Source organism: Neltuma alba, unplaced genomic scaffold (genome assembly GCF_004799145.2).
Source record: "Neltuma alba isolate B1F8T4 unplaced genomic scaffold, ASM479914v2 tig00010894_pilon, whole genome shotgun sequence".
NCBI lineage: Eukaryota > Viridiplantae > Streptophyta > Magnoliopsida > Fabales > Fabaceae > Neltuma > Neltuma alba.
The window spans coordinates 19,970-46,728 of NW_021635679.1; the positions used below are offsets into that span (position 1 = coordinate 19,970).

Consider the following 26,759-nt stretch of genomic DNA (forward strand, 5'->3'; position numbering starts at 1 on the left):
TTATAAAAAAATATGATAAATATAAAAAATAGTATTTTTTCTTAAACGGGCCAAAAGCTCGCGGGCCGGCCCTGACCCTGTAGTTTAAGGGCCGGGCCTAAGAAATTAGGGTATTTTTAAAATTTCAACCCTGGAGGGCAGGCCCTTTTAAACCCGCCAGCCCTGAAGGGCCGGTCCTTAAGCCCGCCAGCCCTGAATAGCCGGCCGTGATACCCGGCTCTATCCACACCCATAGAATGCCGCCTCTTCTACCAACTTCACCGGCACAGCCGATTCCCAAGTTCCACTTTCCTCAAAATTCCAAATTTGTTTCGCGGAATCTCAGAGATACAAATAGCCTTTGCTACCTCCATTTATCGCGGTCTTTAATTTTATCAGTTCCTGCCGCCGTTAAACCATCTCTCAGAACGCTTACTGCAGAAGCTTGTCTTTCGCCGCCGAAAATGGTCAAAGCTGTCAGAGTTCATGAGCTGGGAGGGCATGAGGTTTCTCCATTTGACTTGTCTGCTTATTGATCGCTTTTTTCTTGATTGTGTATGGTTAATAGTTGGATTATAGGGTAGCCATTTTGTGATGAATACGAATTCCGGTTTCTTGAGATGGTCCATATTTATGTCTTTCCTTTTCCTTCTTTTAGGGTTTGGTTGGAGGGGAGGGGAGGGGAGGGGAGGGCAAATGAGCCCGATACAGTCACCGTAATGCACGGTCAAAGTCATCACGAGTTGTCCAGTCGGTCCTGTACAATGGGAACAATTTATAAAATCTCTATGTTAAAGAAAGAAGTTTTGTTTCATTGAGATTTTCATTTTTCAATACTAACATGGAAGTTCATGTAACTTTACAGTTCAGAACCAAATTGGGTCTTCTAAATATTTTAGATACTCCTGTCAAATAATGTGCCCCCCCCCCCCCCAAAAAAAATCCTTGAATTTTATTGCATTTTTTTTTCTAATGATATATTTAAACTCACATTCTTTTCCACATGCCACTGATCATTGAGTATTTGTGTGTTTTTCTTCCTCAATTTATCTAAAGAGGCATCTGCTGACTTAATTGTTGAGTAAAGGTTTTAATTTTTTAGTTTCTCTTTTGAAGAAGGTAATAATCATTGAAGGGTTTTTAAAATTTTTTCACATAACCATCTCTTATTAAATTCCTTATATCTTCAAATGTTATTATGTGTTTTTCTCCTTTCATTTTATGTCTGTTGCAGTATTGTCTCCTGCGATCTTTCTACTAGTTTTTTGTTTTTAAATTCGATAGTGTTCCGGTTATAACTAGAATTATGTCATCTTTCGTTAAGACGAAAAAGTAGAAGGAATCATTTCTGTATTTCTTTCGTGTAAATAGTCTAACTCTGCAGATGTTTGAATATCCCCCCCCCCCCAAAATCATTTGCTGTTTCTTTACGTATACACATTCCTAAACTGTTTTTGTTTGGCAATGTTGTGGTCCGATTTCTTCGGTCTTACTTCATTATTTTGATATTTTGATGATGCATAATGATAGTAGGTCCTAAAGTGGGATGATGTGGACATTGGAGAACCAAAAGAAGGTGAGATTCGTGTGAGGAACAAAGCTGTTGGGGTTAATTTTATTGATGTCTACTTTCGGAAAGGAGTTTACAAAGCACCATCGTTGCCCTTCACTCCAGGTTTGCTAGTCTAATTTTGTTTTGTGGGGTTGTTCAGCTCTTTAATATTTCTAGTTCTTATTGGAAGGAAAGGGAAAAAAGATGGATAGAGGAAATTTGTCTCATTATGCTGGCAGTGGCTTAAGTATTATGCTTGGTCAAGTTCCTCCTTGGGATTTGTAGAAATTTGGAGTTTATAATAATACTCTGAAATGAATTTATTCAAAGAAAGAATACGTACATGTATAGTTGTCATGGCAACTAGTTTATCACTTGAATTTCTAGTGGACAGTTTGGTTGTTTTATCTGGATAGTGGAGTACTTTTCATAACCTAGTTCCATTACTCTCCCCATGGGGAATGCTGTGAAGATCATTAAAATCTGATAGTTAAATTTTTAAAGCCATTTACTCACTTCTAATTTTTAAATACTTGATGTTATGTCGAAGTTATACAAACCCAAGACTAGTACTCTAATTGCCTTGCAAATGTATGTATTCTTTTCTCAAAATTGAATTTGGAATTGTCAATCTCCTTGCCATTGGGGGTCAAATTTAGTAACCCTAGTTAATGCAGTTAGTCCACAAAAGTGTTGATCTCTCAAGGATCCTAAGTGTCTTAGATCCTTAGTCAATGCGAGTGCTGCAAAATTATCTTGTGGATGTAACATTGAGTGTTCCTATCTGAATTATCGTAACCATTCTACCTAATGTCTGTACGTCTCTTTTTTTTTTTTTTTTTTAAAATTAGTGAGAGTGTAAATGACAGAGATGCAAGTGTTGGCAACAATGGATGGATCTTCCCAAGAGTGGTGACATAACCTTCATAACCTAGTAAAGTAATGGAGCCAATTGCATTTAGAAGAATGTATGCATTCTTAAGAACAGATGGGCCGAGAATTCCCACGATATCTTCAGCCAATTTACCATATAACAATTCGTTCAGTTGCAAACAAGTGTTAAACCAGCCATGAGAATTCAACCAAACCTACTCTAAATCAAGGAATTCACCAAGGGATGCCTCACAATCAAATCCAAATACACAATATCCTCCAAGAGCACAATCTGAATCTAGTCTAACTCCATACTTGAAAGTACAACTAGACAAAACGAATATGAATCTAAGACATAGATGGACTCCCCTTTCAGGATGGTGGTTTGATAGGAACCAGAATTCGATAATAAATATAGGTAGGAACAAAAGGTATTGAAGGGAAATTCTGATAGAAAGAATTGTAGGTATCTCACAAACACTCTCTAAAAGACCAAGGAGAATCTCCAGTATGAATATACTCTCTGAAAAATGACGTATCTTATTCTGGAGGCCAATAAACCTTTTTATAATGAATTACAGAGAGGAAATATGTTGATAATTCAAAGATAACAACCAGCTCAGAAATCTGGAACTAACTAAAACGTTAAAGTGGGTATCCCACTTATTTCTCAACTGAAACTGTGAAAACGCAGCGCTGTTTGCTTTATTTCATTCAAGAAACCGATACATATAGGAGAGGGAGAGAGTTTCCCATATCATATCGTATCTATCTAAATAAAATTATAAGAGATAAAACCGGAAATAATAATCTGATATCCTTAAGATAATGCAACAATAAAAAACTAATTAAAAGAATATTAGAGTGAAGTCTTGTGGTTGTTGCACTAAGGTAGGAGAGTAAATTAGGGTTAAGTGGGCTTGAGACTTAGGCCCGCTTCCAACACTCCCCCTCAAGCTGGCAAATAGATGTTGATCATTCCCAGTGGTTTAGTCATCATATCTGCTATTTGCTTCCTAGAAGCAATGTAGGAGAGATCTATCACCTTAGCATCAATCTTCTCCTTAGTGAAATGTCTGTCAATCTCAACATGTTTTGTACGGACATGTTGAATTGGGTTATTAGCTATCTTGAGAGCAGCCATACTATCACACCACATTTTAACCGGTGATACTTCTATACCAAGCTCTTTTAGTAGTCATACTACCCAAACTCCTTCACAAATCCCAAGAGCTAGAGCCCTATATTCAGATTCAGCAGAGCTCCTTGACACCACAGGTTGTTTTTTACTTCTCCAAGTCACCAGATTGCCCCAAACAAAAGTACAATATCCTGTGGTAGAGCGCCTATCATTAATTGCACCTGCCCAATCAGCGTCTGTGTATACTTCAATATCCTTCTTAGTGCCCGGAATTTTGTTTGCATCAGTGTATATTTCCACATTCTTTCGGTTATTTTTAGAGAAGAATAAACCACTGCTAGGAGTGGTTTTTGTGTACCTTAGAATTCGGTATACAGCCTCCATATGTTCCTTTTGAGGATTGCTGGCAAATTGACTTACAACCCCTACAGCAAAGGATATATCTGGTCTAGTGTGAAATAAGTAAATCAATTTTCCCACCAGCTTTTGATATCTTTCCTTATTAATGGCCTTTCCATCTGGCTTCACTTCAAGTTATAATTAAGTTCCATAGGAGTTTTAGCAGGTCTTGCCCCTAGCATCCCAGTTTCCTTTAGTAGATCTAGGGTATATTTTCTTTGAGACCCACTAAGTACCTCAAATTTCCAATATCCTTAATCTCAAATTCTGTAGCCAATTTTTTCTTCAGTTCTGCAATTTCCTCAACATCATTACTTGTTAATACTATATCATCCACATGCACAATTAACACGGTCATTTTCTGGTTAGAGTGTTTAACAAACAAGGTATGATCTGCTGGTATCCAAACCCTTTGACTGCACGGGTAAACCTTCCAAACCAGGCTCTAGGTGACTGTTTCAACCCATATAGAGACTTGCGAAGCCTACATGCCTTGGTTGGATGTTCTAAGCTCTGTAGCCCTAAGGGTATTTCCATGTACACTTCTTCTTCCAAGTTCCCATTTAGGAATGCATTTTTGACATCTTCGCGTAATAGCCAATCTAGATTTGCAGCAAGAAATAACAACACATTTATAGTATGAAATTTGGCAATTGGGGCAAAGGTTTCCTGCTAGTCAATGCCATAGGTTTGAGTAAAACCTCTTGCAACTAGTCTAGCCTTGTACTTATTAGTACTCCCATCAGGATTATATTTTTTAGGAAACACCCATTTGCTTCCCACAACAGACTTTCCTCAAGGTAGATCAACAATTTCCCAAGTTTGGTTCATAGCTAGAGCATTTAATCCTTCCTCAATAGCTAATTTCCAATGTGGATTAGTCATAGCCTCATCAAATGTTCTAGGTATCTCCTCATTATCCACAGCTGTCACAAAAGCTTTAAATGTAGGAGTGAGTTTGTCATAAGATACATACCTGCTTATAGGATGTCTAGTACAACTCCTTTTCCCTTTTCTTAGAGCAATTGGCTACTGAAGATCTCCAGGATTAGCCTCGGGTTGAGTTTCATGACTTGGCCTTGGAAGTGTAATGGAATCTTCACTGTCTCTCGTCTGTTCCATCTGATTCTCCCTTTGTTCATTTACTTGCGATTCTAGACCTGGACTATGAGGAAGAGTAGATATCAATTCTGTTTGGTTCTCAGGTATGTTTGGTTCAGGAATCTGTATTTCAGGATCTGGATCTGAGTGTTCTACTACTGGAGGTGTAGGAATAGATGCTGGAGGTGTAGAAATAGGACCAGTATCAAGATATGAGATAGTGGGTGATGATGGGGACCCAACCATAGGGATATTTGTTTGCTGTGTTTGCTGCCTTTTACTTAAATGATCACCCTCAGAGCACAAATTAACCCGTTCACTATCACTCTCCCCCTGAATGGGTAATTTGGGGTAGAATGGTAGAGACTCAACAAATTTAACATTCATAGTGACATATATACGTTTAGTGGCTGGAGAGTAGCATTTATATCCCTTTTTAGTAGGGGAATAACCCAGAAAAATACATTTGATAGACCCAGGATCTAATTTTCCACCACTGTCATCAAATACAAATGCTACACAACCAAAGACACGTGTTGGTAGTGGGTTAATAAGGTGAGAATGAGGAAAATGGTCCAAAAATTTTTGTAGAGGCATATGAAATTGTAAAATTTTTGAAGGCAACCTATTAATGAGATAGGAAGCAGTCAGAATAGCATCTCCCCAAAAATTATTTGGAACATTTTTGTCAAGTAAAAGAGCTCTTGCCACTTCCAACAGATGTTTGTTTTTCCTCTCTGCCACTCCGTTTTGTTGAGGGGTATGTACACACGATCTTTGATGATGTATGCCTTTTTCAATGAGAAAAGATTGAAAATTTGAATTGATATATTCTTTCCCATTGTCACTTCGAAAGAACTTTAATGGAATTTTGAAATTGAGTTTGGATAAAGGCATAAAATTTTTTAAAAATAGTGAACACTTCCGATTTTTCTTTCATTAAGAAAAGCCATGTGAACCGAGTGTGATCATCAATAAAAGTAACAAACCATTTAGCCTTGGAATTAGTTTCAACTTTAGATGGGCCCGAAACATCACTATGGACGAGGGCAAAAGGTTGGGTAGGTGTATAAGGATTAGGTAGATAAGAATTTCGGGTTTGCTTGGCAAATTGACAAGTGTCACAATGAAATGTGAAATCTTTCTTCATGGAATTGGGAAACAAAATTTTCATATAATCAAAGTTTGGATGACCTAGTCTAGAATGCCATAACATAGTGTCTTCGTGAGACATAGAGGAGACAGAAGTAAAAGCTGAGATGGAATTTGCCACGGACCCTTTAGTGGTTGAGTTGCCTTGTAGATAATAGAGCCCATTACACTCCTTAGCCTTGCCAATCACCTTCCCCAAAGCCAAGTCTTGAAAATCACAGTGAAATTGGTTAAAGATAGCAAGGCACTTTACTTGATAGGCTATACATTTTACAGACAGTAAATTACATTTAATGTCTGGCACATAGAGCACATTAGATAAGGTTATGTTTGCTGAAACAACAACAGTGCCTGAACCCATAACCTTTGCATAAGTATTATTTGCAACCTGAACCCGTGGGTGCTCTGAATAAGTTGTAAATTTGGTGAATAATTCTTTAAAACCTGTAACATGGTCTGTAGCCCCCGAATCGACTACCCATGTGTTCTTTGAGTGAATTTTGAATGCTGTGAAAAATGCAGTACCTACGTGGGCTAAAGTAACCGATGGAGTTGTTGTTCCACTAGGTTTCTCTTAAGAATACTTATCAAGAATTTTGCGCAGAATAGTGAGTTCATCAGGGTTTAGCATGTCACTGTCTGTAGCACTGCTAGTCATCATACCCTTGCTGTCTCTATCTCCCTTTGGTCGTTGCTTCATGTTTGTAGGCTTACCATGAAGTTTCCAGTAGAAATCACGTGTATGACCATTTTTGTTACAATGATCACACCTTTTTTTCCCTTCTTGGTAGCCCTCTGAATTGCTTAGGCCAGAGCAACGGGCGGTTTGGGCAGCCCTGCCCCAAACCCGCAGCCCGCCCGTTTATGCATTAACGGGTACGGGGTGGGCTGTACCCGTACATAACCTGTTTAAGCCCGTCCCTAAATGGGCTGGGTTAAGTGGGCGGGCTTAAATGGGTTATGGGGAACCCGTTTAACAATCAGGGGCTGTTCGAATTCAAAATAGATGAAAATCATAATACCATTAATCAAAATCTAAACTCCATAGTCCATACAATCAGAAACCATCACAAATTTCTAATGCTTAAGGGTTCAATCTTCAAAAGAGGACAACCACAAATATAAAATTGTAAAGGATTAATCACTCATCAATCATCATCAAATCATCATCAATCACTCATCATCATCATCACCGCCATAATCATGAGCTTCTCCTTCAGAGTTACTTGAGGAAGTGGCTGTACTTGGAACCAATGACTCTTGCTCTACAAAACAAATTAAAAAAAAATCAATTCATTAATATTTAATAACAAGATAAAACAATATAAATTGAAAATATTATTGAAGGTTAAAATACCAGTAATGACATTTGCACTCTCAATAAAATTATCTAGTTCAAGGTCATTGAGTCTTGGAGTACTACTACATAGCCAATTTTGAGCACATATGAGTGCCTCAACCATCTTTGCAGATGAAGAGCTCCTGAAATTATCCAGTACTTGACTCTCAGTACTAAAAACTGATTCAGAAGATACTGTAGAGATTGGTGCAGCCAACAAGTCACGTGCCATTACACTCAAAACTTTATACTTGGAAGCATTCACTTTCCACCATGTCAAGACATCAAATTTTGGATCACGAAAACCACCTAAATCTGCTTGAAGGTATTCATCTACTTCAGAAATTTTCTCTGCATTAATGATGGTGTCTGCAGTGGCCAGGAACTTTTGAAATGTAGAATCAGTATCATCATGAAATAACATGTCAATGTCATCATCCCCAGTTCCAACACTATCATGTACTTGCTGTTGATCCGCTGTTGATTGAGATTTAGATGCTTCACCATGATCAAGCTCAGTAACACCAGTAAAATAGTGATCATACAATCGATACAAGACATCCATAGTCTTTTTCAACATGGCTTCTCGTTTTGTAGGTTCAGGAAAAATGCCTGTAAAAGCAATCTTGATATATGTCATCTTGAATCTAGGATCAAGGATCATTGCTATGATCAACAACGGATTCATTTTTTCTGCTTTTCCCCAGTACTTATCATACTTTGTCTGCATTCTCCTTGCCATGTCACTTATGAGAGAGTACTCATTAGCTGCACTTCGATGGTGAGTCTGAATTGCAACTATATGTTGAAAGCATGTGCTTGTTGTTACAAAATTTGATCCAGAAAATTTGAGGGTCTTAGTGTAGAACAACCTCAAAAACATAAGAAACTCTTTAGCCACACTCCAATCATATGCAGTAGGTGGTTTAGCTGTGGCCCTTACTAATGTTGTGTCAATGACATCAGCATCATCGTCGTCATCATCATAACTTAAGACAACACCCTGTTGGTTTGAAAACAGTTTAACCTTTTTCTTAAAGTAATCCTTGTAATCTTGATCTTCTTCTTCCATCCTATCAAAGACTTTGATGAACTTGACAGCATTTTCCAACATCAGATAAGTTGAATTCCACCTAATCACATGACAAATAAGAAATAAACAATTAAGAATTATCAAGTGAAAATTGACATAATATGAAAATAATACAATTATAGTGCAAATAATACCTCGTGGGGCAATCCAAAGTCAGCAAACTCTTCGAATCAATTTTTTCCTTTTCAACAAGCTCCTTGAACCTCTGTAGCCTAGCTGGAGAAGATCTAACAAATTTAAATGCATGCCGAATAAGTACAATAGACTTATTCATTTCCTTTAGACCTTCACCAACAATCAAATTCAAAATATGAGCTGCACACCGCATTTGCAAAAACTCTCCATCACATATTAGACCATTCCAACTCTTCAACCGTTTCTTCAGATAGGCAATTGCAGTGTCATTAGAAGAAGCATTGTCAACTGTAATTGTGAAGACTTTTTCAAGGCCCCAGTTGAATAAACAATCCTCAATTTGTTTGCCAATTGTATCCCCTTTGTGATTTTCAATGACAGAAATTTAAAATCCTTTTTTGTAAAATCCAATTCTCATCAATCCAATGTGCAGTCAAACACATATAGTTGGAGTTTTGTATTGAAGTCCAACAATCAGTGGTAAGGGACACACGGCATTTAGATCGCTTGAAATATCTTTTCAAACGTTTTATTCCTCCAAATACAACTGGTAGCAATCCCTAGCCATCGTGAAGGCATCTGAAACCTAGGTTCAAACTCTTGCAAAAGTTCTTTTAGACCCTCCCCTTCCAAAACTCGAAAAGGCAATTCATCCTTTATGATGAACCTTACAAGAGCCTTTCTACATCTTTCTTGGTTGAACAAGCGATACGATTGAGATGATTGAGAAGACATAGCAGTCAACATGGTTTGTGACTTGCTTGCTTTGTTTGGGTTCTTGGGACACTTTTCAAAATGCCGCCACAATTGTTTTGTCTCAGTTTTAGTTGGATGACTTGCATAATCTATGCCACAATAATTACACTTCGCCCTATGTTTCCCTTTGGTTTGGGTTAATGGCAATCTTGTAAAATGATTCCAAATATCAGATGTTAGCTGCCTTTTCCTTTTCGTTGGTGGTGCTACTTCTTCAGCATCTTGTCTCTCATTATTATTTTTAGCATGTTGAACAACAGTACTTGGGTTTTCAGTTGGACCTTCCACACTTTCCTCTACAACAGTCTTAGCTTTGATATTGTCTTGCTGACTTTGTGCCATTCTTCAATTTTCTTCTCAATCCAAATCAAATTTAACAACAATAATAATAGGAGAAATAAAAATAATAATACTTTCCCAATTTTTCCAAAACCAAACCAATTTTCAGTTTTTCACTTAAACGTAATCAAACTCACTCATTATGAAATGAATATAGAACACAAAATCATCAACAAACAAAATTGCAAGAAGACCGATGTTTGTCAAAATGCACACACAGAGACCAAAAAGAAAATTGCAATATCAATTATATATTGCAAATGCGGTGTGCACACAAATTGTTTCAATAACAGACTAATAGTTATATATAACATCAGGATTATGCTTTATCTTGTTAATAACATCTAAAAGCTGATCAAATCCTTTGCCAGAGTAGTCCGCATGCATGTCAGTATACCTATAGAATGATACGTGGTTAAACTGAGCTAAAAGACCCCAAATGAAACAATATCTTTACTGAGAAAAAAATATGATCCACCTACTTGGCACCAAAGTGCCTCCACCGAGCTGCATGACAAGATTATTAGCTAATCATTGTAGTTAAATACTTAAATCTATTGGCAACAAATGCACTCATACATATAGCATATAATAACAGCAGACAGCCAAAAAATCCACTAGCCTAGTCGAGTTGGGAGGCTGGGAGAGACAACAAATCTAACTAGTAACTACTAAGTATTATTTCTTCAATTACCGAGTGAGAGGCTGTGTGACTGCGATCGAGTTGGGACTTGGGAGGCAGAGACTGGTGACGGTGATCCTTCGTGAGAGATAGAGACTACTCAGAGAGATCGAGCTGTCGAGTTGGCCAGTTGGGAGCCTGGAATCGGCGAGAGAGATTGAAAGATTAGCAGCAGAGCAAGTGGGTGAGGGAGAGGCGAGGCTGTGCAGTGGAGAATGGAGACCGAGTAGATTCAGTTGGGACTTGGGAGTTGGGTCTATGACTTCAGGACATGGAATTGGAGACAGAGACACCAAGTGAGAGTCACCGAGTAGGCGAGGACTCGAGGTCGACAGGAGTCTGGAGTTGGAGACAGACACTGAGCGAGTGAGTGACCGTCTGACCGAGGCGAGGAGGAGTCGACTGGTGAGGACTCGAGGGGATCACCGGATCAGAGGAGACAGAGACCGAGTGACGGTGAGTGCCAATGGTGACCGACTCGAGGAAAGTCGAGATTTATATTAGAGATCAGGTTCAGGGCGAGGATTCGAGGTCGACTCGAGGGGATCAGCCGATTAGGATTAAGGATTCAGTGATTTACTTAGGCTCAGCTTAGCGGGAGTCTGGGAGTGCGAGAGCTGGGAGACCGACGAAGACGAGATTAGAGAGGAGAGAGTGAGAGATCGGAGACCGAGAGATCGAGATTCGAGAGAGTGAAGGCGTGAAGCGGTTCAGACCACAAACATTCAGATTTCAGAGTTTCAGTCTTTTAGACCAGAGGCGGAGCCGCAGAGACAGACACGGTACACGGACACTCACTCGGACTGGGCTTTCAATTATTGGACTGCAGGACTGGGCTTGGGGTTATCAATGTGTCATTTTCTTCAATTTAAAAAAAAAAAATTAAATGGGCGGGTACAGGTAGCCCGTGCTTGTGCCCATAGCCCGCCCATTTAATTTGTAAGCCCGCCCGTTTGTTTTCTTTTTTGGGCGGGACCAAACAGGCCCAATTTCGCCGGGTTGCAAGTGGGTGGCCGGGTTTCGGGTTACATGCTCAACCCTAGAATTGCTACGAGTTACCATAGCTGAGGTTTCAATCGTTGGTAGAGGAGCAACATTTGAAGGACCCTGAATTAGTGCCTTGCGCCTTTCCTCATATTTAATCATGTTGAAGGCGTCATCTAGAGATGGGAAAAGTTTAATCCCCATAATTCTCCCACGAACATCTTCATACACATCTGACAACCTAAGTAGAAAAACATGACAGCGTTCACATTCAATATATTGTTTACAATATACCTCATCCTTTTGACACGTCCATTGGTGAACCTCGTACAAACCTATTTGCTGCCATGAGCGCATAAGAGCATTGAAGTACTGTGTCACAGATTTCTCTCCTTGAGTCAGGTGTCGTAATTGTCGCTTGACCTGACAGATGGCTGCTGTATTTTCTCGGACAGAGTATGCACGTTTTGCTGATTCCCAAATTTCTCTAGCAGAAGTAGCAAGTAGGTAGTTCTCACTGATTTCTGTAGTCATTGAGTGAACCAGCCAGGTCATTACTGTCTTTTGCACACCAAGCTAAATACTGCAAGCTATCGGCGGCGGGAGGTTTAGGATTCCAGGTGAGATATCTCTCCTTGTCCTTATCGCGTACGAACATAAGGACATTTCTTGACCATTGAAGTAAATTGTTCCCATTCAATTTATGGGAAATCATGATTTGAGAAGAGGAGTCAGACACAGAACCAGCTGTAATGGTCTGGTTCACACCCTTCCTAGAGTCGGCCATCCTTCTTGAACCCTCTTCTATCTCCGGTGGTGACTGGTTTTCGTCCCCGACAGTAGTGAAGGTTCTGGTTTGGCTGATTAGCGCTGACTTGAACAACATGGAGGGCGCCGCTCTGATACCATGTGAAAACGCAGCGCTGTTCGCTTTATTTCATTCAAGAAACCGATGCATATAGGAGAGGGAGAGAGTTTCCCATATCATATGGTATCTATCTAAATAAAATAATAAGAGATAAAACTGAAAATAATAATCTGATATCCCTAAGATAATGCAACAATAAAAAACTAATTAAAAGAATATTAGAGTGAAGTCTTGTGGCTACTGCACTAAGGTAGGAGAGTAAATTAGGGTTAAGTGGGCTTGAGACTTAGGCCCGCTTCCAACAGAAACTTTGCATAACAGAAAATAATAATAAAAATATTAAAAAACATGAAAACAGCTATTCCATATCTGATTCAGTCCTGCCACGTTTACTCTTTCTTGAATAGGTCAACCTAAATCTGTTAGGTATCCTATCATGGTTCCGGCTTGGTCATACCTCTTAGGAACATGGAGATTTAGCTGCTCATGGAGACTAAGGAAGCTCTACCAAGATGAATCTTCAGGACCTCCATTGCGGACCTCCATTGCAGACAGAGAAAAAAGGGATGAATCGGTGAAGTAAGGAAGTGTGTTGGAGAGAATGCAGGTCCAGTGGCTGTGAGTGTGCAATTCCTAGTGAGTGAATGAATCAGTGATGGTCTCAATGTGGTTAGAGAATGATAAAGTATCCCAAAATGGTAGTTTCTCCGATGCTATTCAACGAATTACTCAACCAATTTTCAGATCATGCCTTGAGGTTCTGCTCCGAGTTTTCAATGTTCCTTTCACTGCTGTGTTTCATGCTCTGGGGTCTTTTGCATCATTAATTCCAGCTGGTCCCTTTGTGCCCACTCAGAATCCCGTCCTTTTTGATCATTTCCAGAATTTAGCCTATTTCCCAACTTTTGATCTGCAAAAATCGCAGTTAAAGGTGTAATAACACATGCTTATAATTATCTAAGATTAATGGAGTTCACCCCATTAAAGACAATAAAATGTCATAAAATTCCATGTTGATCATAGCAGGACGGTGACACTGACACTGTCTACTTTCATTGATTACTTTTTTGAGGTGTTTAAGGATGAACATTCACTTACTGTTATTGAAGTAAACAAGATTATAGGGGATTGTTAACTTGTGGAGTTCTATATTATATTTGTTAAAAGGCCTACGTAGTGTTGTTTTCAGGATCTTTTTTATGCTTATGCTTGCTGATGTCTGTTAGTATATATATTTATGTTTGAGAAAGTATGCAAGATGACTGGTCTTAATCTTTGACTTTTAGGGAGCTAATTTGTGATTCAACAGTGGTGGAAACTGGGTTGAAGAAGCATTTAATCATTAAAAAAATTCAAAAGAAATATATATTGGACAAAAGAGCGGGATGGAAGCAGCGATCATATTCTCTCTTTTAGCAAAAATCTTTATTGGCAAATTCAAGCCGCCTGTACTATATATAAGAAGAAATGCTCTTGCCCACTTTACCAGATTCTTTGGCAACTTGCAAGGAAGAGAGTGACTGAGCGAGCCATAGCCTATCTTAGATATGACTTTGCTTTGCAAGGCTAGAGATTTGAGAAAAACCCATTTCTGATCTGATATTGGAATTTAACTCTCTTATTTTTTTTAATTTCAAGCTTGGGGTTAAATTCTCCACAATATCTATCATTCTTCCAACAGCAAGTGGTTCTACGATCCTTGACTTGACTTCAAAACCTTGAGAGAGAGAGAGTGAGAGAATAAGATAGAAAGTAAGGGGCTAATAAATAATCACACGGCCAACAAAGAATGCAATTGCCTTAATTCCGTCAAACCTTCGTTCCATCCAGCTTCTCCTTACTCTCTTGTTTATAACTGCCCTTCTTTTCTATCTCAATCTTTAAGTAAGGATCTATCCTGTAAAGTGAAAGAAATTCCCTGTTGAGGGGGAACCAGAAAAGGAAGTGAGGGATTATGAAGCTAATATCTAGTTGAAATGCATCTGGAGCAACTGATGCTTATGCGCATTAAACCATCCCTCACCATCATTTCCACTTTGAAAATCTTATGAAGTTCATACTGATTGCTGACTGCTAATACATCCAATCATTGCCTTTTGAAGATAAAAAGAAATCCATATATGCGTTTTGCTTCTTGCTGATGAAAAACAATATATTAACATTTGTTCTCAATTTCTTTGTTATTGCCGTTTCGAGATATTTTACTAGCATGGCTTAAAAATATAATAATCTATTGGTGCGTCTGCCTTATCTATTTGGTGTCCCAACCCCTCCTCCCTCCTTATTATTGTGTTTCTTTTTATTTTTAAAGAACAACATGAATGAATATCCTCTAAGCTGAGAAGTAGACATTCTTAATAGCTGTTGATGATGGGGTCCTTAACTTCCTGTTTAGGACTAAACTGAGATATAATGCATTGCATTTCTTCCACTTTTTAATGTGACAGGTATGGAGGCCGTGGGGGTTGTGACAGCTGTGGGTCCTGGGCTAACTGGTAGGAAGGTTGGAGATGTTGTAGCTTATGCCGGTCAACCAATGGGCTCATATGCTGAAGAGCAGCTTCTTCCTGCATATAAAGTAGTCCCTGTGCCTGCTTCTATTGATCCAGTTATTGGGGCAGCTATCTTACTAAAGGGCATGACTGCTCATTTTCTAGTTCGACGTTGTTTCAAGGTAGGCTTATATATTATCTAATGACATTTTAGCTTAAGCAAGGACCTCTCATTTTGCATCCTTTTCTTTTGTGCTAGTCAACAATAAGTTACATACGAGATATAATCACCTAGATTTAAAACCCTTTTGGTCCTACACTAGCTTTGTTATTTTTTTATTTATTATTATTTTTTTTGGGGCATCAGGTAGTTTAGATAAGTATGGGGAAAAAGAAAAAAGGGACAATTTCTCCCCTTTTTCAATGTGCTGTTCACAGAAACAAAGAGCCATCTCAGATAAAGAGATGTTGGGAAGAACCGTTAGCCAATCTAACTCCTCTCATATATGGATTACAAATCTTGAGATATACTAATATTTGAAAGTTAACTGAGCAGGGAAAAAAGTAATTTTGCAAAGGAAAAATATTGCTATGCTTTTTCATACTTTATTAGCTTCATAAGCAGGTTTCATGTATAGGAAAAATAGGGTTACAGGAATCAAATAAAATCAGATTCTGATCTGATTATATCCCTTTGTATCCTATGGATTAATGCTAAAATCAAACAATCAAATGACAACGATGTTGGGATCCTAATACATGAGCAATGGACATACGTCATGGGCCAGGCCCATAACGTCATTCAACAAAAAGATTGGTCTGAATAATCTAAACAGATTAACAGAGGACCATTGGTGTTACTAGAAAAACATAGCATGCACTTCCCTTCAAGTTAAGGAGTAGAGAGTATATGTTAATTGTGTTTGCTGGAGCTCAACTCTATTTCGACTGAAGTGTTATTCTTTCTTTGCACATCTGCCACTTGAGGATTGGTTGGAATGTGACTCAGTTCTGATATACTTAATTCCATCTCCTCTTTAATAAAATGTTTTTCAATCTATGTTTAGTCCTTCCATAATGGATAGATTTTTGGCACTGCAAGTTATTGCAATAATCCATTAGGTAAAACTTGGCCCAGAAAGCAAATCCATCATAGGCAAAACAACTTTGATTTTGAGCTAGCTGAGAAGCTTCATCAATCACATCTGCCAAGTATCGGATTCAGCTTCAGCAAGTTGCTTCTTGCCCCTCGATGTAGCTAGGTTCCCTAACACGGGTAGAATACCTTTCAATAGTTCAATTACATACATGCTCTCAGTGTACATTGAGTAAACTTGTTCCTATCATATGGTCCCTTTCTTAAAGAACAACCTTTTACCCCAGGTCATCATAATGTAATTTTCAAATTCTATTCAGAGCTTAAGTTCTCCTTGTTTGGTTTATCCTTGAATTGACATCCACAAAAATAGCAAACCAAAAAACTAGTCAATTGTGTAATTAGCATATCAACTTAACCATAATCCTTTTTTTCCTTTCCATCAGTGGAACTATGCGTGTGTTACAGCACTACCATTTATGACTAGAGTGGGAGGCTTTATTTTTTAAAGATGATTGAGGAGAAGTAGATCTTCAAAGACCGTATCATTAATAAACCCCAACAGGATGCATAAGCTCCTGTCAATGATTCCTTCATGTATCGTTATGAAATGAACTAAATCACCTGATAAGATTGTTGCTACAACTACATATTTTTGATACTTCCATTTTGCCCCTAATATCTTGTTATTGGAAATGCAAGCTTTTGCAAAGGCCTTGTATTTATTCATAATTTTGCCCCAGCTTTAATGATGATATGACACACATTGATTGAAAAAATTTTAACAGGTTGAACCTGGTCACACAGTTCTTGTCCATGCTGCAGCTGGTGGAGTTGGGTCTCTATTGTGTCAATGGGCAAATGCTCTTGGTGCAACTGTTATAGGGCTTGTATCAAACAAGGAGAAGGCAGCTCAAGCCAAGGAGGATGGATGTCATCATGTTATTATTTATACAGAAGGGGACTTTGTCGCTTGTGTCAATGAAGTTACTTCTGGCAATGGAGTTGATGTGGTCTATGATTCTGTAGGGAAGGACACATTTGAGGTAATACCCCAACTGTTATTCTACTTTCAATTCGAATGAAATTTTATTATTTGATATTTGCCTACTATTTTTTTTTTCCTCTTCTTGTCAATGAAATTTTTTTGTTTTTTCTAATTTTGTTGAACCGAAACAAGCCAATTACTCACTAATAGGTTTCATAAACCCCCCCGGGGGGGAGTCTATTAGTACAAACTGTAAGAGAAACACGAAAGGCAAAACAAGCCTATCATGCAACTTATAAAGAAGAAATCAAACTAAAACAAATCATAGTCTTCAGCTCCAACTCCTGCCTTGTCAGCAACTTCATCTATTAGCAGCACTTGCTTCAGCGAGGTCCTGTAGCGACAAAGAAAGCAAAAGCGTTAGTGGTTCTGTCTGTGCCCCCCTTGCTTGAGCGGCAATCCAGTCTGCAGCTTTATTACCCTCGGGGGACACCTAGGATGGAGAGAAATCTCTGCCTGGTCTCATTCCTGCAAAATGTCATTTACTGCCATTCACACCCTTCAGCATATTTGCTGCACAATCTGGTGAATAATTCTTTCACAATCGATCTCAATCTTATAAGAACCGGAGTGATGGAAAAATTAAAGGCAGAAAATAATCTACTATGAAGTTGAGGTAAATATCTCACTCACAACTCACGTATAGCCAAAGATAAATTTTTCTACTAAGAGTAAGCAAAGCAAGAATCTCACTCTACTAATCTCAATAGCCAATAATAGGAAAGTCTCCAATTATTAAATGATTTTTTTGGGTACAATTATTAAGTAATTTGTTTATTTCTCAACAGATGACCCGCCTATTTAAAGGGCTAGAATACATTTGGAATAAGCTTATAAAATCTAGATAACCCCTAAGATTGTGGACGCTGACTCGAACAATATTAGACTGGATGTTGGGATCATTGTAACTATTAGTGTTTCTGAATGATTCACAATATATTTTACTGAATAGCATTTTACATGATTTATAGGATGGGGGAGAATATTCCTAATTATTATAGATCTGATTTGGTTTCCCTAAATAGCTCCTAGAATCATGGGATAGGATAATAATCAGATATGATCAGATTTTATCTCAATCTGACCGTTACAGCATTTATGATTAAATGATCCTGGAATACAGCATTTATGATTAAATGATCTAGGAGATTTAGGGTAAAATACTGGTTCATGGGCCGCTAATAGCCAGCCCACTTTCCCACACTCCCCTCAAGCTGGTGAATAGATGTTGATCATTCCTAGCTTGTTTTTGAAACCTTCAAATTTTTCTTGAGTTAAGGACTTTGTCATCACGTCTGCAATCTGATATCTTGAGGGTATGTAGGCTAGGTCAATCACTTTATTGTCAATCTTTTCTTTGATGAAGTGACGATCTATTTCCACGTGCTTTGTGCGATCATGATGTACAGGATTGTTGGCAATTTTTATTGCTGAGAGATTATCACACCACACCTTTGTTGGTACCTTGCCTTCCATCTTTAACTCCTTAAGAAGCCTTACAAGCCATATCCCCTCACAAATACCTAGAGCTAAAGCCCTATATTCTGATTCTGCTGAGCTTCTTGAAACTACCGGTTGCTTCTTGCTTCTCCAAGTTACTAAGTTTCCCCATACGTAGGAGCAATAACCAGTGGTGGACCGTCTATCCCTTTTAGAGCCTGCCCAGTCAGCATCTGTGAAGAGTTCCACTTCTCTAGAGTCACCTTTTGCAAAGAATAGTCCTTGTCCTGGAGTCTTTTTCAGATATCTTAAGATTCTGTAAACTGCTACCATATGTTCCTTTTGGGGACTGCTTGAGAATTGGCTTACTACACTAACAGGATAACAAATATCAGGCCTAGTGTGGGATAGGTAGATGAGCTTCCCCACTAGCCTTTGATACCTTTCTTTGTTTACTGCTTCTCCATCGGGTTTTATTGTCAGCTTTTGGTTTAGTTCCATTGGGGTGTTGGCTGGCCGAGATCCTAGCATCCCTGTTTCCTTTAGGAGGTCCAGTGTGTATTTTCGTTGGGATACACTTATCCCCCTTTTTGTTCGTGCCACTTTCATCCCAAGGAAATATCGTAGTGGGCCCAGGTCTTTTATTTCGAACTTTGTTGCTAAATTTTCCTTCAGCCTTGCAATTTCTTTTTCATCATTACCTGTCAATACTATATCATCAACATATACAATGAGAGCTGTTAGTTTGTCATCATAGTGCTTAATAAATAGTGTATCATCAGCTTGACATTGTTTGTAGCCTTGTCCCTTAATTGCTTGGGAGAATTTCTCAAACCAAGCTCTGGGGGACTGTTTTAGTCCATACAAAGATTTGTATAACCTGCAAACTTTCCCACAGTTTTTTGAATTTCTCATCCCCAAAGGGATTTCCATATAAACTTCTTCTTCTAGATCTCCATTTAGGAAGGCATTTTTAATATCAAGTTGATGTAAAGACCAGTCTAAGTTTGCAGCAATAGACAATAGTACATTCACAGTGTTGAGTTTTGCTACAGGAGCAAAGGTTTCTTGATAATCTATGCCATAGGTTTGAGTAAACCCTCTAGCAACTAACCGAGCCTTATATTTATTTATACTCCCATCTGGATTATATTTTACTGTGAATACCCATTTACTACTTACCATTGTCTTACCTTTAGGCAGATTTGTAATTTTCCAGGTTCTATTCTTATGTAGAGCTCTTAATTCCTCTTCGATGGCTCGCTTCCAATTTGGATCTGAAATAGCCTCATTGAAATTCTTAGGAATTTTCACATTTTCTACGTTAGCTACAAAAGTCTTTAGATGAGGAGAGAGCTTAGCATAAGACACATACTTACTGATAGGATGCTGAGTACAGCTCCTTTTACCTTTTCTTAAAGCAATGGGCCAATGGAGATCTTCAGGACTAGGTTGAGGTGCAGAATCATGATTCTGTGTTGGATTAGTTGTGGGCCTTTGTTCAGTGTTTTGCTGTTCTTCGCTGTGAGTAGGTGATTCTATCGAGTTTTCAGTCATATCTTGATCAGAAATAGAGTTTAGGGGTTCAAAGAAGTTTCTGTTTTGAGGTACAGGCCTGTTTGGGTAGTTTTCAGGTCTGGTTGGGGTTTGGTCAGTCCTTTCTGGGCTATTTTGGAGGCTGTGTTGAGGTTCTGGAGATGTGGCAGGTATAGATGGTGGGGTAATATGTATATCTAGAGGCATGGAAGGGTTTGTGTAGGTTAAAGGTTCTGTTTGCTTGTTAGAGTGATCACAAATTATCCAATTACTTCCCTGATTCTCCCCCTGAATAGGTGATTTGTGATAATATGGCTGTGTTTCAACAAATCTCACATTCATAGTAATATAGATTCGGTTAGTGGTGGGAGAGTAGCATTTATATCCCTTTTGGTTTGAAGAGTAGCCAAGAAAAATGCATTTTATAGCTCTAGGATCCAGTTTCCCCCCATGTTCATTGTAAACAAAAGCAGTGCAACCAAATACCTTTTTAGGTAAGGAGGTAAAGAGGGCAGAGTTGGGAAAATGCTCAAGAAGTGTCTGGAGAGGAGTTTTGAATTTTAGGACTTTGGAGGGCATGCGATTTATTAAATGTGTAGCAGTAAGTATAGCATCTCCCCAAAATCTTGAAGGAACATTTGTTTCAAACATGAGGGCTCTAGCTACTTCAAGTAGGTGCCTATTTTTTGTTTCAGAGATGCCATTTTGCTGTGGATTGTAGGTGCAAGAGGTTTGATGATGGATACCATTAGTGGCTAAAAAATTTGTAAAAGAGGAATTTAAATACTCTTTGCCATTATCAGTTCGCAAAATCTGGATAGAGGTTTGGAATTGATTTTTAATAAAGGTATAGAAATTTTGAAAGAGCGAAAAAACCTCAGATTTATCTTTCATTAGAAAAACCCAAGTTAATCTTGTGTGGTCATCAATAAAGGTTACAAACCAACGAGCTTTGGAATTAGTTTCAGATTTAGATGGCCCCCAAACATCACTATGTATAAGGTAAAAGGGATGAGAAGGATTATATGGGTGAGAAGAATAAGTATTTCGAACTTGTTTGGCAAAATAGCAAGTGTCACAATGAAATTCAGCAATAGCAGTATTATTAATATTTGGAAATAAAACTTGCATATAGCGTAGACTAAGGTGGCCTAATCTAGAATGCCACGACATTATTTCATCAATGGGCATAGGGGATAAGACAGAGTGACAAATAGATTTTTGTAGGGAGGACCCTTGTATATAGTAAAGGCCATTCCATACTTTAGCAGCGCCAATCTTCTTCCCTAATGCCAAGTCCTGAAAAACACAGCTAGTGTTATCAAAAGTAACAAGACAGTGAAGTTTTTCAGCCACCTGTTGTACTGAGAGCAAGCTGCATTCAATCTCAGGAACATATAAGACATTATGCAGAGTTATATTAGGAGTAATGATCATAGTTCCCGAGCCCCTGACTTGAGCAAATTGCCCATTTGCAACTTCCACAGTTTTGTGTATGGAAAAATTACTAAAGTCAGAAAATAATTCCTTAAATCCAGTAATGTGATGGGTTGCGCCAGAATCTATAATCCATAGATTTTTAGATGTAGTCAGGCTATGAAAAACATGAGTGAGAGCAGTACCTGCATGGGCTAGAGTGACAGAAGGGGTAGTGTTCTCACTGTCAGGAGTAGAGGGCAGGTGCTTATCCAAAAATTTGCGTAGTAACAGCAACTCATCATGACTAATGGTTTCATTAGAGTTAACGCCTACTAGCATTCCCTTGCTGCCAGGTTTGCCCCTAGGTTTGTTGTTTGGAGGCTTGCCATGCAGCTTCCAGCACACTTCTCGAGTGTGACCACTCTTGTGACAGTGGTCACACCACTTATTACCCCTTTTTGCTGTGGGATCACTTTGTGGGCCACTGACAGCGAGAATAGAGGAGTTAGTTGAAGTAGAAGAAATATTAGAGGCAGTGATTAATACCTTTCGGCTTTCCTCAAATTTAACAGTGTTGAATGCTTCAAGTAGTGATGGAAGTGGCTTGAGACTCATGATTCTTGCTTGCACATCCTCATAGGAATCATCAAGACCAAGAAGAAACTTATAGCAGCGTTCTTGATCCACTAGTTTTTTGTAATACATGGCTGCTGCAGTGCTGGGCCATTCATGGATCTCATAGAGGTCTATTTGCTGCCAAAGTTTCATTAGAGCAGTATAATATTGGGTAATAGTTTGATCACCTTTGGTTAGGTCATGGAGTTGTCGCTTAACCTGAAACAAAGCTGCTGTGTTTTCAGTGACAGAATAGGTAGCTTTAGCAGAATCCCAGATTTCTTTGGCTGTGGTGGCAAGAAGGTAGTTTTCTCCTATATCAGCGGTCATGGAGTTAATAAGCCATGCCATTACTAGGTTGTTTTCCGCACACCATGTTGCAAACTGGGAGTCCGTGGACGCTGGTGGAGCTTTAGTAAGATAGGTCTCCTTATTCCGTCCCCGAACAAACATCAACACGTATCTGGACCATTGTAGGTAATTATGCCCATTTAGGCGATGGGTAACCGGGAATTGGGAGAACGCATCAGACTGAGGGACTAGGGTTGTCGTCCCTTGCTGTGAGGGATTGGAGTTGCTGCCCTCAGCAGTGAAGGCGCGTGGCTGTAGAAGAGCAGCTTTGAACGCCATTGAGAATATTTTCAGATCAGTGCTCTGATACCATATTAGTGTTTCTGAATGATTCACAATATATTTTACTGAATAGCATTTTACATGATTTATAGGATGGGGGAGAATATTCCTAATTATTATAGATCTGATTTGGTTTCCCTAAATAGCTCCTAGAATCATGGGATAGGATAATAATCAGATATGATCAGATTTTATCTCAATCTGACCGTTACAGCATTTATGATTAAATGATCCTGGAATACAGCATTTATGATTAAATGATCTAGGAGATTTAGGGTAAAATACTGGTTCATGGGCCGCTAATAGCCAGCCCACTTTCCCACAGTAACAACCTAGTGCATCCTTATTTGACTCCTCGAATTTAGACCCAATAGCACGACTTCAGAAAATAACAGACCTGAGCATATTTAATAAACATTTTTAAAATAAAACACTTGACTCAGTAGATAATCATAAAAGACTCCGCTTGCTCCTAAACATGTGTTGCACTTAACTAACCACTAAAATAAATATTAATAACATAAAATCAGATTAATTCAATTCCACAAACTCACTGCATATGACTTATACTTGGTACTCCTTCACAATCACAATCCTTCTGCCATCTGGCCATTTCAGACAGTCGGCCATTCAGTAATGAAGGAAAAGATAGATACCACATTCCACCTAAAGCCACTCAAAAACAAACCCTTATCATCTCTGGCTATCAAGCCTATACTTCTTCCAAACTTCTATAGTAGTAGGCTTCATCTATTTTCACCTTGGAATCTCCAACTTATGGTAAATTGCGCACCAAGTTCCTTCTGACATCCTTCTCCTTACTCTTCTTCCTTCCTCATCTCGTGTGATCTCCAATACTCATTCACTAACCCCAGTGCCTGCTCCAGCCCTCCTTTCACATTCACTTTTGCACCATTAATGATATACTCACCTGCTTTTCCCAATGCTTTAGTAGATTGATGGGGACTTGGTAGTATGAAATACTAGGTCTCACATTGAGTAGAATGAGATGCTCAATGGAGTGTTTAAGTGGGTTGGTTCTTCCACCTCAACAGCTAGCTTTTGGGATAAGGTTTCCCATCCCATTTAGGTACCCATCAATTGGTATTAGAGCTAGGTTGTTTGTGGTTTCGGAGAGGGTTACTCATGGAGGGTTCTGACCAGTAAGATGTCGAGTGAAGTGCCACCGTTGGCTTTACATGGGGGGCCAATCACATTGAAAAGAATGGGATGCTTAATGGGATATTTAAGTGGGTTGGTTCTCCCACCTCAACAGCTAGATATTGGGGAAGGGTTCCTTATCCCACTTAGGTACCCATCACAAACCAAGGCAAAAGTTGCTTGTCGATACTCATCTTACTACTTGGGTAGGAAGGTGTTAACAAAACCACCCACCCCCCCAAAAAAAATAAATAAAAAAATAAAAAATGAATGCATTAGTTTCCCTCACTGCATTCCTCTTTTTGCCCTTATTCCTCCTCTCTTGGCCTTGTTTTCAAGGTCCGATGTTATCACGATGGAAGATACATACCTTTTAGGTAATACCTATGATACATTGATAATTAAAATCTGGAGTTCTATTGTATTCTTATAAAATAATAATTTAAATCACATCGAAACATGATATAGGGTCTGTTGCAGAGTTATTGTTGTGCCATGTGTTGTATATGTCTCAGTATCTATGCTTCATTTGTGGTGCAAAATTGGGTTTTCTTTTTTCTCTCTATTCTATATGGATGCAGAATTTGGATTTTAAGAATCTATGCTTTTATTTAAAAGAAAATGTATTATAAACATAAAACAACGAAAATAGGCGCTTCAACTTCAGGCCGTTTACATCCATCATCTTCATTGGCTTTTGTGATTAAATGGGATGTTATGATTTTTGTGAAGGGATCATTGGCATGCTTAAAGCTGAGAGGGTATATGGTAAGCTTTGGTCAGTCCTCAGGCACACCTGACCCAGTCCCCTTATCTGCACTGGCTACAAAGTCGCTCTTCTTGACCCGGCCCACCCTATTTCAATATGTTGTGACTCGGGATGAACTATTAGAGGCAGCTGGAGAAGTATTTGCTAGCGTGGCTTCAGGCGTCTTGAAGGTGAGAGTCAACCACACATACTCATTGTCGGAGGCAGCCAGAGCACATGCAGACCTGGAGAGCAGGAAGACATCAGGTTCTATTGTGCTCATACCCTAAATATGTTTTGAACCTTCCGCTGTACTACTGTTGCTTTTCTTAAGAATGTATGCTTGTCATTGTAAATATGGTCTCACTATTGTGTTCATGTGATTTTTAAATTCATCCTTAATGCTATTTTTGGAGAAGAACGAGCTTGGATTTAGTTGATGTTATGAAGGCCTACTCCTTCGGTTGGTTTCAGTAATATATACATTTTTCTTTTTGCCAACATTAATAGACGCATTAAGGTAATCATCTCACATGTGTCTTTTGTAGAGATATCACATGGCCAAAAAGATATCATTTATATGCTTTATTTAGCCTGGAGTTGTGTGAAAATCACTACGATGGTTGGTAGAAATCTCTAAGCTGTGTTACCAACTTGCAACAGAATTTGTGATTTCTGAAATTAGGCGTGCACAGAAAAGCAAGAATCCAGGTAGGATGAATTTCACATAAAGAAGCCTTAAATTATGATATTATGATAGGGTGACTATTAAGCCAATAAATTTTATTAACATTATAGTGCTATATATAGGTGTGTATATAAACATTATAGGGCAGTATATGTAAAAGTTAATTTCTTTATATTTGTTCTAGCTCGTGACATTAATGTTGTAAAATACTACCTCCGGTCTTTAATTTAAGATCCTGTTTGACTTTTATTTTTCTAAATATAAGAGCTTAATCCACTTTGTCTCTCATATTTATATATATTTTTCCAAGATAGTCTTTCTAATAATTGTAATTCTAGCCAATATAGTTGATTAGTAAAGATATTTTAGGAAAGATAACACCTATTTATTACAAATAACTAACTTAACTTCTTTCCTTAATCTCTTCAAATTAGTCAACTGGGTCTTATAATTAGGACCATAGGTAGTAATAAATTTGGAGTTATGATTAATATGTTTTTTCTTTATACATAACATGAGAATAAATTAAAAATGACAATTCATTTGAAAATGACAAGTCCTGATTGTGAAATAATAAATTTAGAGTTGAACTAACAACACGGTTTTTTTTTTTTTTATACGTAACATGAAATAATGTGAATCAGCTAAAATGACCATACTTCATTTGGGAATAACAAGTCTTAAGTTGAGATTAACATCATGTTTCTTCAATATGATAGTTATGGTATTTATAATTTATGAAAATATAAAAAAAAATTATACTAGTTATATTATTTATAATTTATAAAAAGTATTTTAATTTATAGGGTTAAGGGTCAATTATATCAAAAGTTTACCAAACACTATAAACTTCTTTCGATTCAAATCTATCAATCAAAGTTTTAAAAAAACCCAAAAAGACAAGCGTCGTTAAAATGCAATAATGTTCATTAAAACGTGCTGAGACTCATAATTTTTAATGAAACTATCAAAATACGCTCATTTAAAACATAAAAAGTTAAGAATAAAAAATACTCATAAACTTATTCCGTCAAACACCATATACTTTTTAATAAAAAAAATACTAAAATATCTCAATCTTGAAGGACTATTATATTAGAATGCGTTAGATATTATTAATTATAATAGATTTTTATAATTAAAATAACTCGTGTAACAAAAATTTGAGTTTGAATTGAATTACTTTTCAATTATAGGTTGTTTATATTCCCAGTTTTTTTAGTAAACATTATTGATATCTTTTGAAAATAAAAGTAACAAAATGCTTTTATGTTTATTTTATCCTTCACAGTGAACATGAAATTTTTTTAATGTTTATGTTCAATTCCTTCAGGGAATTTAAAACCACTTTTGACAATGGAACCCACAATATCTTGAATAAAAGTACCAGAATAGCCACAGTTAAAAAGAAGAAGAAGAGGGAGATGAAAAAAAAGCCACTTTCTTATCAAATGGATTTAAATTCTTTATTTCAATCAAACTTTAGAATA

The 26,759-nt window shown here is 37.9% G+C and overlaps 1 protein-coding gene across 1 annotated transcript; it reads left to right on the forward strand.

Moving 5' to 3' along the window:
- Positions 1-232: 232 nt before the first annotated feature.
- Positions 233-25,088, forward strand: LOC114759760 (quinone oxidoreductase 1). Its single transcript, XM_028949001.1, has 5 exons — positions 233-485; positions 1,513-1,654; positions 14,841-15,067; positions 16,770-17,027; positions 24,566-25,088. Exons 1-5 carry the CDS (start codon positions 237-239, stop codon positions 24,869-24,871), a joined length of 1,182 nt encoding a protein of 393 aa, XP_028804834.1. The 5' UTR covers positions 233-236; the 3' UTR covers positions 24,872-25,088.
- Positions 25,089-26,759: the final 1,671 nt, after the last annotated feature.

What these genes read in the sequence shown, in the direction of transcription:
- LOC114759760 (XM_028949001.1), top strand. Translation starts at nt 237, where the DNA reads ATGCCGCCTCTTCTACCAACTTCACCGGCACAGCCGATTCCCAAGTTC. An exon ending in ATGAGCTGGGAGGGCATGAG is followed by an intron (nt 486 to 1,512) that starts GTTTCTCCATTT and finishes TAATGATAGTAG; the next exon opens with GTCCTAAAGTGGGATGATGT. An exon ending in TAGTTCGACGTTGTTTCAAG is followed by an intron (nt 15,068 to 16,769) that starts GTAGGCTTATAT and finishes AAATTTTAACAG; the next exon opens with GTTGAACCTGGTCACACAGT.